Below are 14,006 nucleotides of genomic sequence, written 5' to 3' on the forward strand. Positions count from 1 at the left end.
AATAATAGTTTTGTAATACCATTATTTAACATTTTCTTGTTTGTACCAAAGTTCTATTCAATTCCAGCATGTGAAGTTTTATAATGCCTGCTGTAAAAATAGTTTCCCATATTTATCTTTGTTTTGGAATCTCATCTATCATGCTTTGAAGCAACTAGAAGCTCTGACACTTGGTAAGTTTCTCTGGAAAAAAAACCAACTCTGCAGCACCTTTACAACTCAGAAGAAACAAAGAGATCTCCCTCTTGTGGTCTTCTGTGTAAACAACCTTAACTACATTCGTGAGTTCAGAAGTGTCTGAAGAAGAGGTTTCTTTCATCAAATATTAACAGAAATTTTAAGTAATTCCATTCAATATATGAAGCGTTCTTCCTAGAAAGAATGAGAAAGAGATTGTTTTCACTTTATTTTTATCTACATGGTATTTTCTCTCAGAAAAACCACAGAGATTTAAAATGCAGTGCTGTCTCTTGTATGCCACGACTCAAAAGAAAGTGGTGGGAAAAAAGTTACAGAACAAAGTAGATTAACAAACCTAACAATGGAGGAGATGTTAGGTTTATATAGGTAAGTGCTATCTAGATGAACATATAAACTGCAGTTCTAAAACGCTCACACTTCAGTTTACACAATGCACATAATGATCTCTACCTTACAGATCAATCTTACTCTTCAAAAGCCACAGCGGATATGTAGGAACCCATGCTCACAACTTCCCATGTAATAAGATTAACAAGTCTGACACAAACATAAAAAGAAATTTTGTGCCTTTATTGGAATGGTGTTAGGCTTTAAATACACCAAATTTTGATAACCTGATTATTTGGTTTAATTAGAAATGACACTACAGAACTGCAATACTGGTCCAACAGTCTTGTCTTTACTTTTTTTTTTTTCTTTTTTTAAGCAAGAGATAGTATGAAAATGCACCAAGTAATCAGAAAGCACTAGCAGGCATCAGTTAATCCAAGATACTAGCTTCTTAGTTCCAAAAGCACTCGCGCTGCATGGAACCCAGGATTTAGACTGGTCATGATTTGCAAGAACTAGTTGCATGACTCATGACTTTTTTTGTTTTTTAAATTTACTTTCAAGTTGGTCACTGGTAATTTTTTTTTTCCTCAAATAATACAGCTTCTTTAATTCATATTTTTCCTCAAAGTATAAAAAAGTATGAAATATAAACAAGCTCCTGCATTGCACCCATGAAAGGGTACAATGGAAGCATTAGAGAGCTGACTATCTACACACCATCAAATCCCGTCAAATCTTGGATAATTCATTAATATACAAAATATCAGGGCACAGAAAGAACTAAAATCCACTTATTTGTTTTGTTACACACAGGTTCAAATAATCAATCTAAAGAAAAAATGTGATCATTTTGGCTTTCCACTACATCCGCATGTTGAGACACTTATTAAAATAATCCTGCTTAATTGTGTTTGGTCTTTTACTTATTGTCAAGTCATGTTTGTTATCTTAATACCAGCCATCAGACAAACAAGTTATCAGAAAGACTCTTCTTCCTCCTCCCCACCTCCCTATCCCTGACCCCTCTGAGGTCAGCTTTAAGACATGACTCCAAACACAGGGTTGTGACGACAGATGCTAGGACCAATCTCTTCATAATCTTTTTTGGTATGGCATACTTGGTAGAATTCAGGCTGTAAAGGGAAGGGAAAAAAAAAAAAAAAAGATTTGTCAATGGTACGTACACCTTATTTGAACAATAGCAACAGTTATGTAGCAAATGGAAAAAGAAAACCAAATACTTGAAGGTCCTGAAATTACTATTACATCATGCATGGGTGAACACCAATGCAAACAATGTATTTCACCACAGAACTAAAATGCACTATTTAACAAGCCACACAAAGCTGTAATTCAGCAGTCATTTGCTCTTTCAAATCTTTAAAGTCTAATGCAAAAACTTCAAAGGGGATGGGGAGGGCGTATTTCCTACCTGAGACCTATCACAAATCCCCCAACCGCAGTTAATATGAAGTGAAGGAGAGATGACAACTCCAAAAGCATCGCCAGAATGACTAAAGCATGCTCAGCTTTATAGCTAACTTACCGTGGAAGCCAGCATTGATCCTCCAAACCAAACAGCGTATCTTTGCATATGGTGTGTAATGACTTGTACATCAATGGGCTTAGGCTATAAAAGAGGGGAAAAAAATCCAAAAGGAATACATTAAAAATCACTTTTGCTGGTAAAAATTAGGTCTTTAAGAAGAGTGTATACTCCAAGCTTACTTTTCACAAATTATTTTCTTAAATGCTGGGTATGTAAATTTGCAATTACAGCATCAGATTTTCTCCTGTACAATCCAGACTAAGAAATAGCTCGTGCTTATAAATTGCCGGTTACCTACTTTATCAGACATTAAGAGATACTTGCATTCACACCAATTTTCTCCCAAGAGCTCTGGTACAGTGTTCCTCTCCAGTTATCCACATTCTATTTTCTGCTGAATTTCTTGAGGGACTATTTATGCAGTTGCAAGAACAGACACATACTACTTAAGCCCTTTAAAAAACACACACTTTAGAAAGCCAAGTTTCATGCCATTATTTTAACAAAGCATCTGTGGCAGATTGAAAGTTTATCTAGGACCAATACAGTCACAGTCATGCTTTTTAAAACTACCTTTGTTCCAGTTAGCCCATTTCCCTCCATATCCACACAAACCTTCATTCCTTACTTGTGCTTATCAAAAATGTCAGCGTACATAACAGTTTCAAAAAAAAGAGTAATTTGTTTATTCCAATAGAACCTGCTGAAAACTGAACAATTTGAAATAATTTGTAATATCATTTGCAAAATTCAAGCCAGTGATTACTTGCAATGCCTAGTACTCTGAAGGAGGAAGAATTGCAGCAGATTTCCTTATTCATATCCTGCTTCCTTAGTAAGTGATGGAAGTCTAGTAAGCAGAACTGAGAATAAACTAGGTTACTTGAATCAGAGAACCACATACAGCTGAAATTTCAGAGTTGTGTACACAGCATATTAAGAAGCTCTACACGGGGTTTTTTTTAAGGATTGTTTGAGCTCATCTAGCTAGATAACTACTAAAAAATAAATGAGGAAAATCACTTCAATCTTGCCTAAAAAGGAAAAAAAACACAAAGTAATTTTTGTCTCTGATGGTATCTTTTATGTATGCAGACTCAACATAAAAAATGCAGACGTTCGATCAGAGGTCAAAAGTGGAAAGAACATAAATTAAGCATCATGCAGCTTAGTGAAGTACAGTCACTTCATAGGATTATAGGGTAATATAGGTGGGAAAGGACCCCAGCATGTCTCTAATTCAGCCTCCTGCTCAAAGCAGGAAGTCAGCTATGAGGTCGGGGGAAGTTTTATCACCCAAATCTCAAAAACGTTCAGGAATGGAGACCGCACAACCTCTCCATGCAGCCTGTTCCAATGCCCAATCATCCTCAAAACGAAAAAGTTTTTCCTTTCCATTCCATTCATCCAAGCTGAATGTCTTTTGTCTCAATTTGTATCTGCTGTCTCTCACATGCCCACCCCTTGAGTACTGTCAAGGGCATAGTCCCACTTTCTCAACCTTCCCACATATACTGAGGGGCTGCTATTAGGACTCCCAAAGCCTTCTCTTCTCTCAACAAGCCAGTTCCCTCAGCCTTTCCTCATAAGACAAGTGCTCCAGTCCTATGACTACCCAAGGTGGCTCAACAATGAGCTTGCTCCATCTCTTTTATTATCTTTCAAGTTCAAAAGACTGAGGATGATGATTTGCACAAGAGCAGCTGGGGAATGGCCAGCTGCTTTTACGTAACAGGCACGAGTCCCATCCTTCCATTAGATGCGACTGATTTAGCTGAATACTAAGGGACAGGCAGCACAAGTGCATACCTGGGGAAACAGCACTCTAGCTTCCTACAATGAAGAGATTATATAAATATTTTCCAATACCAGTCTACAATCCTCTGCAACATATGAATTTCTGAAAAGCTTCTATAAGAACTCTACATGAAAATAAAGACATTTCAACAAACAAAATCATCATTGCAATACGTTATTTTCACATTTTCCAGGTAACAAGGGACAGAAAGATGCTTGTTAAACGCATTAGCTGCAAGAACTAACCTTCAGTCTGCCACCACTAAGTTCTTCGCTAAGTTTCAGTCTGGCGTCAACAGTCCTTTTCAAGTCTCGCTGTAAACGGCGACCAAAGTCCCTGAACATGGTTGAGCCTCCAGAGAGGACAATATTCTGTTTTGAGTAACAAAAATTATTAGCCACGTCTGAAAATAAGTGCTCAGCTTTATCCATTTCTTAAATTCTAAATATTAAATGTAGTTTTAAAAACTACAGTTAGCAGGTAGGCTTTTACTTTAAGTTTTAAATTATCTAACACTTAAGCATGACAGAATATCAATTCACAAAGACCATGTGACATGAAAATTGGCTGTGCTTTAAGATCCATTTGTATCTTTGTACACTTCCTTCACTCAGATTTATGTTTCCCTTATTTATTTTTGTTTTACATAGGAGTTTGAGTAATGAAACATCATATTCTGAAAAAGTGTAAGCGAACAACATAAACCAATCTACACAATGGACTCACTTCTGGAAAAATGATTTTGTTGTTAGTTGTTTTTTAAATAGTTTCAAATACATATTTCAGTATGAAGTACAATCCTTCTAAGACAAGTATTAAAAAAATTTATTATAGCAACTGACCTTATACAGAGGACGTCTAACATCAATAGGACAATTCTGAATAACTTCATCTACTACTTCTGAGATTGGTTGCGTAAAGTCTGGATTAGCAAACTACAATCAAGAATAAAATCAACATAAGTCAACATGTAGGATCACATATTGCAAAGGAAAGGGAACAAAGAAAATGGGGAGATCCATCCTATTATACTAGAGATATCATGAAAACTAACATAATAGTTATGTTAGCTGTTTTTACTGCCATTTATAAAAGGTGTGAAAGACTAATAAACCTAAAGTATCTATTTTGCCAGCTATTCTCTTAGATAGTTTTTGTTAACTGTTAACAGGTCAAAGAATACCTGCCCTTCCAAGATGCTGAGCACTACAGCAAACCAGTGTAACACGACAAAGCCTGCAACAGCAGAATGTAGAGGGAGTGGGGGCAGGGGGGAAGGCTTTATTCCCTTTTATTTTTTCCCAACAGTAGAAGACAGAGGATATAAAGGCAAAATGGCAGCTTATTTAGAAAGCTGACTTTTCAACAGACAGCTAAGAGAACAGGGTACAACATGGTGAGACCTGGAAATTCTTTTAAGAATTGCAAGAAAAAGATCTGGGGTCAGTAATTCATTTGCTTAAAAAAATTCAAATATAGTACTTTTGTTTAGGTATCAACCTGTATTTGTACAAAGATCACTAGCAGTCAAGAATCAAAACTACGCTGACTTACTACAATAGTTGGTACCTGTTTAGAAATAAGGATAAATGAAGTTGGGATAACTACTTCTTTACAAGTTTGCAAATACTATTTACATGCTACCATCTAAAACGCACCTATGCCAGAAAGTGTAGGCAATTCAAACCCACTTACCTCAGGATGGAAGAAGATCTCTGGCCCCAGGAATCTCTCATAGCCAACATCAATAGTAAATTCTTTCTTTGAGATAGCATTAATTCCAGTATACTGTTTAATCCACTTTGTACCATCTGTGTCATACTTGTTAAATTCTTTTACTAAGTCAGGGCAAACATAACTAAAGCGTTCCTGAAAATTGAATATGTACAGTTAGAAGTATCTTAAGTATAGCAGAGAAGATGGTACGAACTTTAACAAAAAGTGTAGTAATTTAAACTTCTAAGAATAAGAGTTTTAAATTGGCAGATACAGAATAGGGCTCAAAAATGGCTGAACTGACATTTACTGTATACAGTTAGATAATGGCTCTGCTACTACAAATCATTCTTGTGCAGCACTGAAAGCAGCATATCTTGCTGAGCTAAATTACTTCTCTTCTATTTTTCCTCTAAACTTCTAAGATGGAGAGAAATGAGTTCTAAAGTATATTGAAGAATTGCCATAGAAACAAGGTTTAAGAGTACTTTCAGCTGAATGTCTTTCAGAATAGCTTCGTACTACAAAAAAGAACATACCAACATTCAGAAAGAATAAAAGCATAATTACAGCTCTTTACATTACACATCCCACCAAGAACATTTCCTACTGAATATTACAATAATAATAACAGTAATAATAAGGGAGAGGATGAGAAAGGGGAGACTACAAGTAAAGGGTGAAATTCTAGGCCAAAATGAGTACGACCCAACAGTGTACCTTAAGTTTAAGACATTTCATGTTATTATACTATTTAGACATTTTTATATAATTTAGAAACACAGCGCCTTTACTTGGAAGAGCAATGATTTTAAGAGATTGTTATCTTTTAAAAATAGGTATCAAGCTCTGACCTACCATAACATTAACATCTGCAATGTTCACATTACCTTCACTGCTTTAGCTGTTTCCAAGGATTGTTCAGGAGGAATTCCTACTTCTCGCTCCCTCAGCAACTGCTGAATGAAGTATGTTATATCTCGCCCAGCAATTGGAATGTGTTTGATACAGCTGCCAATCACGTATCCTTCAGCCTGTAAATAAAATTAATTGGGAGAAAGATACTGATAAGAACTTCTTTCACCAAAGCCTACGAAGGGAGAGAAAAAGACATGGAGTCTAAACTCCTATTTGCTACCTATGATTATGAGACTTAAGTCCTTTAAAGACTGGTTCATTTAATTACCAGAAACCCAATTCTTCAGTAGCCTTATTTCACCTGTTAAAAGTGTTTCACTTTGCATTGGTTTATAACTCTTACAAGGTTAGGAGGAACAGAGAGGTCACTAGTACATAAGGCAGACAAATAGCTATACTCACTATTCCTTGGCCTTTATTTTCTCTTCAAAATGAGGTTACTCTTACCAAAAAGGTCAAGGAACCTTGTATCGTGAAATATTATTTTAGAATAAATGATGTGGCTCTGCAGTCACAGCCACTGATGTAAGACGTTAACAATCCACATGAACCAAAATTAATTTTCTGAAAGCAGGGAGAAAATGCATCATTTCAGCACATTAATTGAGAGTGCTTAGAACATCAGACTCGCCCACACTCATCCATCAGTCTACCCTTCTAAATCACACTTGTCCTGGGAGCCAGTATTAGGGCATTAAAAATATCTGGTCTAAATGCAGAAACCGAAAATGTTCAAGACTGTCCTTCAACCCCACCAGACCTGCTACATCCAAAAAGATAAATCGAAATATTGCACTAATATGAAATCCTCAAAGTTTCCTATATGGGCCTTATGTTCATACAAAAAGTTCTTTCTAACACAAAAAATAATAAAGTCATAAAAAACGTACCACTATTCTTAGCTTCACTACAGAGGTAAGTGTTTGTTATTTATCTGTTTTATTACAAAAGCAGAACACTATTGCTGTCAATTTGTTCAACTTCTTTAAAAATTCCAGAAATCAAGCAAATGTCATTCTGGAAAAGAGCTTAATGCTTCAAGCAATATAGAATAACTCTACTTTTATTTCAGGTAAAGAAACCAAACCTGCAAATCGGGCAATGTTCAACTGTTTTAATGACAATTTGAACTACTAAGTACAATTAAAATAAGTTTACCTATAGAAGGTTTGAAATGTCAATTGTTTCCTTCATCTTATTAAAAATATGCCATCTTGGATGAACGGACTGAATAAAGATTTAGCCGCTGTATTCCACCAAGATTAGTAAGAAATCGCTACATCACAGCATATGTTTGACCACCACCAATGCTACTATTTGGTATAACAACTCAATTTTAAAAACTGAGGTTACTGTGGCATGATAAAGCTTTGTATAGATTTTAAACTTTAAAATTACAATCTAACATCATTTTGAAAAGAAAAATGTATCTGGTGTGTAGATATTCATTTAACTTCCCAAGGGAAGACAGCCAGAGAGTTATCTATTTCAAGTGGCTGGTAATAATAATACTATGAAGTATTCCAATTACAGAATTTCAAATATGTAACTTTGTGAAAGGAAATACACACCTACAGCAAAATCAGTAATTTGACAGTTAAGAAACTGCAGCTGTAAATGTTAATTATTTAATAAAACATCGTATGATCATATTTTTAGCAAGCAACTTGATACATCAGAAGAGATTTTCAACATTAATTAACCTCAGGGTTAATTTTTTTCCAGGTCAGGTCAGAACATTTTTCTTGTATCACTGATGCACAATTGGATATTACTAAACGTTGGTCAACAGGTGGAGAAAAACTGTAAACATACTACATCTGCCCTCAAATATTCTTTATTATTTATTTTATATATGAACTGAACAAAAAAACTCCCAACTTTTTGGACTATTGTGAAGAGCATACTCGCTTTCACCAGCAAAATAAACTGGAAATACGCTAAAGCAATACAGTTTCATTGATCACTTAGTGTGGCCTTGACAAGCCACCTTTTAAGGTAAGTCACTGAAAGGCAATATGCCCTGACAAATTCAGGGTGCACAGAAGTTCTTTGAGAGTTACTGCACTACGAAATAAACAGAAACCCATACCCACAACCCTGGAAATTATCTGACATCTCTGAAGATTCCTAGCTATAGTTCAGCCTGTGTAGGTGTAAATTTCAGAAAAGTTACAGGACAAGCTGTTCCCCAGTGAAATTGTTTCTGTATTTTTGATGTATACTTACCACAGGAATAACATGAGTGACACCATCACCACTGTCTATAACTGTGCCAGTCAGTGTTCGTTCTCCTACTTGTCTTGACGTCCAAGATGCAGCTAAGGCAAGGACAGCCTTGTAAAAAAAAAAAACATATGTGAAAACCAAATCTTAATAGCAGCACTGCATTGCAGATCCCACCTTCCATTGCCTCTCCCAACAGCACCCAGAATGACACCCTCATGATAATTTACAGCATGAGAACTGATTTAGTAATATTTATATAGGTGTACACAACAGTTTATGAAAAGGAGAGTCCATAAATGTAGTTTTTGACTCCCGCCCAACACTTGTTTAGCCATGATCAAACATCTTTTTTGCTACTTCATATTGAGAGGGATGCAATTCTTGGCCTAATACCCTTACTATGATGTGGTGTGTTGGTTTGTTTTGGTTTTTTTTTCTTTTCAGTTTGTTTTTTTATTATTTATGATGCAACAACTATTATATTCTACTCCTTATAGGCTGCCTTCTATAGGGGTAACAGAGGAACAGTCCCTACCTAACAGGCCACAGAATCAATGCGTATCAAAAACACACAGTGGTGAAACTGCTAACGAGAAGCACCTAAAAGTACTCCAAGCACCACTCATACAGTTCTCATAGTGAAACTAATTTTAGCTCAAGGAGAAATACTGTAGCTCTAACTTTCAACAGAACTGCCTTACCTGAACAGCAATATATAGCCCTGGAACATTGAAAGACTCGAACATGATTTCAGCAGTATATTCTCTATTTTCGGGAGTATTTAATGGAGGCTCAGTCTGCGAGACAAAAAAACCCCAAGTTTTACTTACATTAAAATCAAACACTTGACTTTTAAACAAAACAAAAAATACCATTAAATCCTAAGTTTTGAAAGATGAGTCATTCAACAAGAATAGCGTATAAAAATAGCTATGTGCAAAGGGTGCTTTTAAAGGCAAATGGTGCAATTAAGAAAATCTAGAAACGCCTCTGATAATAGTAGAACTTATGCAGACTGCATTGCAAAAACGTGATTATTTGAGTGAAAACAGAAATGCAATAAAAATGTTATAGTAATTACCACTTAAGAATTTACATCCAAGGCCCCTTTTGTGGGTTGGTTAGCTGCTTAAAACTTTTGATTACACTTGAAAGAACCAAGGACTATCAATGTAAACATGTCAAAGGATGCAGTTTAGCACATTTTAAAAAATGACAATTATTTTTAAATTTTCTCAGTGATTCATTAAAGAAAAAAAACTGGTTTTCCTCAGAAGGCAATCAACTATAAAACAAATTGATATGATCAGCTGTAGAAACGTACTCAACAGAGAAGATTAACAACAACATACAATACACAATGATAGTATGCTATCATTTTCATTAAAATAACAAATATACTTAATATTAAGTCTCTCCTCTGAAACAGCATTTTAGATAGTGCTACAGAGTATTTGAGAAAAAATTATCACTCTTCCATTGCGTCAACTACGTAATAGAAGGGTAAAAAGGAGGAGCCAGACTCTTCACAAAGGTGACTGACTAAGGGCTATAGAGACAAAGTGAAACATGGGAAATCCTAAGGAAGTATTAAGAAGGGAAAAAAGGTAACATGAGGGTGGCCAAATCGTGGAAAAGAGACCCAGAGCTGTTATGGCACCTTAACCCTTGGAGATATTCACAGCCTGGCTGCACACAGCCTTGAGCAACTGGACCTAATTAGACCTGCCTCAAGAAAACGGTTACATTAGATGTTCTTTAACAAGTATGGCCAACACCTCTAATTCCAAACTTGTTATATAAATGTCACACTAAAGCAAATTGCTTATTTCAACATTTAAAATAAATACTAAGGAATAGCAGATGCTTGAGAACAACACTGATATTAATTCAGATCTAATCTGCCCAAATATGACAATCAATCCTTTCGATTTCACAGAAAATGAAAGACAAAATTCACTGTCTAGACACATTATCCAGGTGGCAGCACTGCAAAAGAAAAAAATAATTGCAATTATGGAGAGTCAAAATACACACATACCTTTTTGCCTCAAAAATGTAAAGCAGATCATTGAATTCAGTGGATAAATAATAGAAAAGAAGTGATGAAGATGACACAATTTGCAGGAAAATGAGAAGAGAAGAGAATAGAAAGAAGTTTGCAGCCCAGACACTGACATCTTTAGAAAGTTAAAGAACCTGGATGGGATAAGCCAGGTCAGGAAAGTTCCGGGTAATTTATATTTACTTTAGTTTTCAAGCTAAGCATATTCACATTCAAGAATTATTACACAAATCAGCACAAACATTCTTACTAGTCATATGCGATTTCTTAAGTAGGACATAATTTTACCTACCAAAAGAAAATAATGATCCTCGGGTTCTGCCCTTAGATACTTAAAGATTACTTGCTCCATAAACCTCTCCATCAAGTCCCAGTCTTCAACTATACCATGGCGGATGGGCCACTGTTGCAGAGGAGTATCAAAATATAATTGGAACCAAAAGAAAAAAAAAAATAATATTTGTGTTTTCAAATTATCTACGTATGCAAGAAACCTTGCATTAGGTTTTCCTTGTTCTGATCTGACACCTATTCAAAATTCAGATTCCAACCTTAAATAGCAAAGACAATACATTGCACTTTTCTCAGTACAACAGAATGGTTGTAATAAACCAGTTTCCCCAATCCCAGTATCCTGACTGATGTTGCTGATAGAAGATGCCATGGACTATGAAAGAATGTGGTATTTCTGCTTAACACTCTCCCAGCCTCCCTTCACTTCAAAAGGAATATATATGTTTTCACCTACCATTTTCCAAATTCCCACAGGCTCCTGAAAGTCAACAAAACTAACAACAAACCTTATTTTCCATTAAAACAGAGTTAACAAGAAAACAAGATTAACGTTAATTCAAAAGCATTCTTAAGTAGCTGTTTACTGTATAGCTGATGCTTTCTAAAGAGTACTGGAAAGTTGTTTTAAATGTTTCTCTTAATACCTTGGTTGCATAAGTTGGTTTTTCTATTGCTTCATCCCCGATAAAGAAGTCTAAATCATCAACACCTTTCAAAACCCTCCTCTGTGCTTGATCGACCACTTTTGCCGATTCTTTGATAGCAATACCTTTAACAGAACACAAATATTGTAGATTATATATTCCACACTGAAAAAAACATTCAAAAACAGGAACACATTGTATTATTCATTCTTTGTTTCAGGCATAAGCACAGAAAAGCTAAATAAAACACAGATATTTTGAATTCCAACTGTAGGTAAACATCATTAGGATTTATAAAGCAACACAACACACACCTAAATATAGATGTAATTGTTAAGACATTCAACATGCAATCAGGGAGATAAAATGTAGAAAGAATAAAAAGATAGGGCATCCCTACAGATTTAATTTTATTCAACAAGTACGCTAATTTTCTGCACACTCAGCTAATAATAATAATAATAATAATAATAATAATAATAATAAAATAAGAATGTAGTTGTAGAAGTTGTATAAAGAGCAAGAAAGAAATCTTGTTGCCATTATATAAATGGATGTTTTACTTCACTTGCACCAGTTTGATTTCTTGGCTTGTGAAAGTGATATGGTACACAAAAGGGACTGAAGAGCAATTGAAGAAGCAAAAAACATGTACAAAAGGCAGGAAGGAAGGAGTAGGAGAAAAGGTAAGGCATACAGAAAAAGCAGACAGATACAAAAGGAGTGTTTTTTAAAGGACAGAAGTTCTTGTGGCCACATGATGCACCTTTAGATTCTTTAAAACTGATTTTCACAAAGTCTACATTTAATTTCTCCCTTTAAAACCTATTCCTATCTATCATTAAGAATAGGATGAGGAATATCATTTAAGAAAGACTATAAATCTCCCCTTCACTTTAAGAAATAACTAGCAAAAATTAAGACCTTGTATCTTGGCAATTTATTCCTTCCAAGATAATTACTCATCATAAATAAAGCAAAAAGTTTTATCAGAAAAAAACTGGCTAAGGCTAAACACAAGACCCTGGAAAGGTGGACCGTCAATTAGTTTTCACAGGAACACAGATGTTCCTTTCCCTCATCTTTTGCATCAGCCCCCTGGCTACCAGGACTGCTGTCCCGGCAATACCGGCTGGTTGTTTGGTTTTTTTTCCTTCAGGTCTTACTAATTGCCTTTAAATGCAATCTTTTACTTAAATGAGTAAATTCATATCTATAAGCAGCATTAACATCAGCCTCAATTATTCAAAGATCACGATCTAAAAGCTGTCAAAGGCAGATTTATTTTTCTAATTCTCACCCTCAGGAAGAAGTTCCGTTTGCTCACGACTAAGATTAAAAAAAAAAAGCTACAAAACCAGCTGCTGCAGCCCCAAGCCCATCGGACACAGGGCAGCAGAGTCAGAGGAACTGGAAATCAATAGCACACTAGGGCAAAGCGCTGTTAGTTCACTGATGCTCCCCATCCTTCTCCTTCCTCTTCCCATAAAGGACAACAGAAGCAGAGCTGTGTGGCCAGAGAAACTAAAAAGTTAAACGTTATGAAAGACTGAACAGGATAAAACAGAAGGCATTATTTTGGGCTCCTCAGGAAGAAAACTGAATCATCCTGCAACTTCTGTAGCAGCTTACAGGAGAGCAGAGAGGAAGTCGAATAGCATGGGGGGGTCGATAAGAAGCAGAAGCTCAAATCGCAGGGAAGGAGATGTCGCAAGGCCAGCATTTGCTGCCAAGTGACAAGAAGAACCTTGCCAAGTATTTTTCAGGTCATCATTACAGAGCTTACACATTTAGGGAAATTTTTTCTGTCCAGATGCACATTATCTTCAAGAATTTTCAAGTAAAATACCATCGCTTGCCACTGGATTATAGAAACTTTCACGTCAAAGCGGTTTCACACTGTTACGAGCCTAAAACAAGATGCACACTCTCAATATTTTGCTGGCCTTGGGACTAACCTGTTCAGTCATGGGTTTGAAAATCAGAAATGAGAAGGAAACAACCTGAATCAAGGATTATATCCTGAAAATAGAATAGGGAAATAAATATTACTGAAACCAGAGCTAAGCTACCGCAGTGTCTGAAGATGGGCAGCACTCCAGCGGTATCTCACAGCATTTGCCTTTGGTTTGCTTGGCACAAGAATTAAGAGCCTTAAGAAAAAAAGAGGACATACTTGCATCAAATCCATTTTTGTGCTTAACCACGACTCAGGCTATCTTTTTCTTTTTTTCTTTTAAAAATAAAAGGCCACCTAGT

General features: G+C 35.8%; 1 protein-coding gene across 1 annotated transcript in view; it reads right to left on the bottom strand.

The window, feature by feature from the left end:
• Positions 1-750: 750 nt before the first annotated feature.
• The window catches only part of ACTR3 (actin related protein 3), a 32,803-nt gene continuing 19,547 nt past the window's right edge, over positions 751-14,006 (bottom strand). Inside the window, exons 3-12 of the mRNA XM_055718224.1 lie at positions 11,748-11,872; positions 11,102-11,212; positions 9,446-9,541; positions 8,745-8,852; positions 6,488-6,631; positions 5,577-5,750; positions 4,724-4,816; positions 4,127-4,252; positions 2,081-2,164; positions 751-1,667 (exon numbers count right to left, since the gene is read on the bottom strand). Coding sequence (XP_055574199.1) covers positions 1,572-1,667; positions 2,081-2,164; positions 4,127-4,252; positions 4,724-4,816; positions 5,577-5,750; positions 6,488-6,631; positions 8,745-8,852; positions 9,446-9,541; positions 11,102-11,212; positions 11,748-11,872 — 1,157 coding nt within the window. The 3' untranslated portion in view covers positions 751-1,571. The remainder of the gene's footprint in view (positions 1,668-2,080; positions 2,165-4,126; positions 4,253-4,723; positions 4,817-5,576; positions 5,751-6,487; positions 6,632-8,744; positions 8,853-9,445; positions 9,542-11,101; positions 11,213-11,747; positions 11,873-14,006) is intronic.

The sequence above is a fragment of the Falco cherrug genome, chromosome 8 (genome assembly GCF_023634085.1).
Source record: "Falco cherrug isolate bFalChe1 chromosome 8, bFalChe1.pri, whole genome shotgun sequence".
Lineage (NCBI taxonomy): Eukaryota > Metazoa > Chordata > Aves > Falconiformes > Falconidae > Falco > Falco cherrug.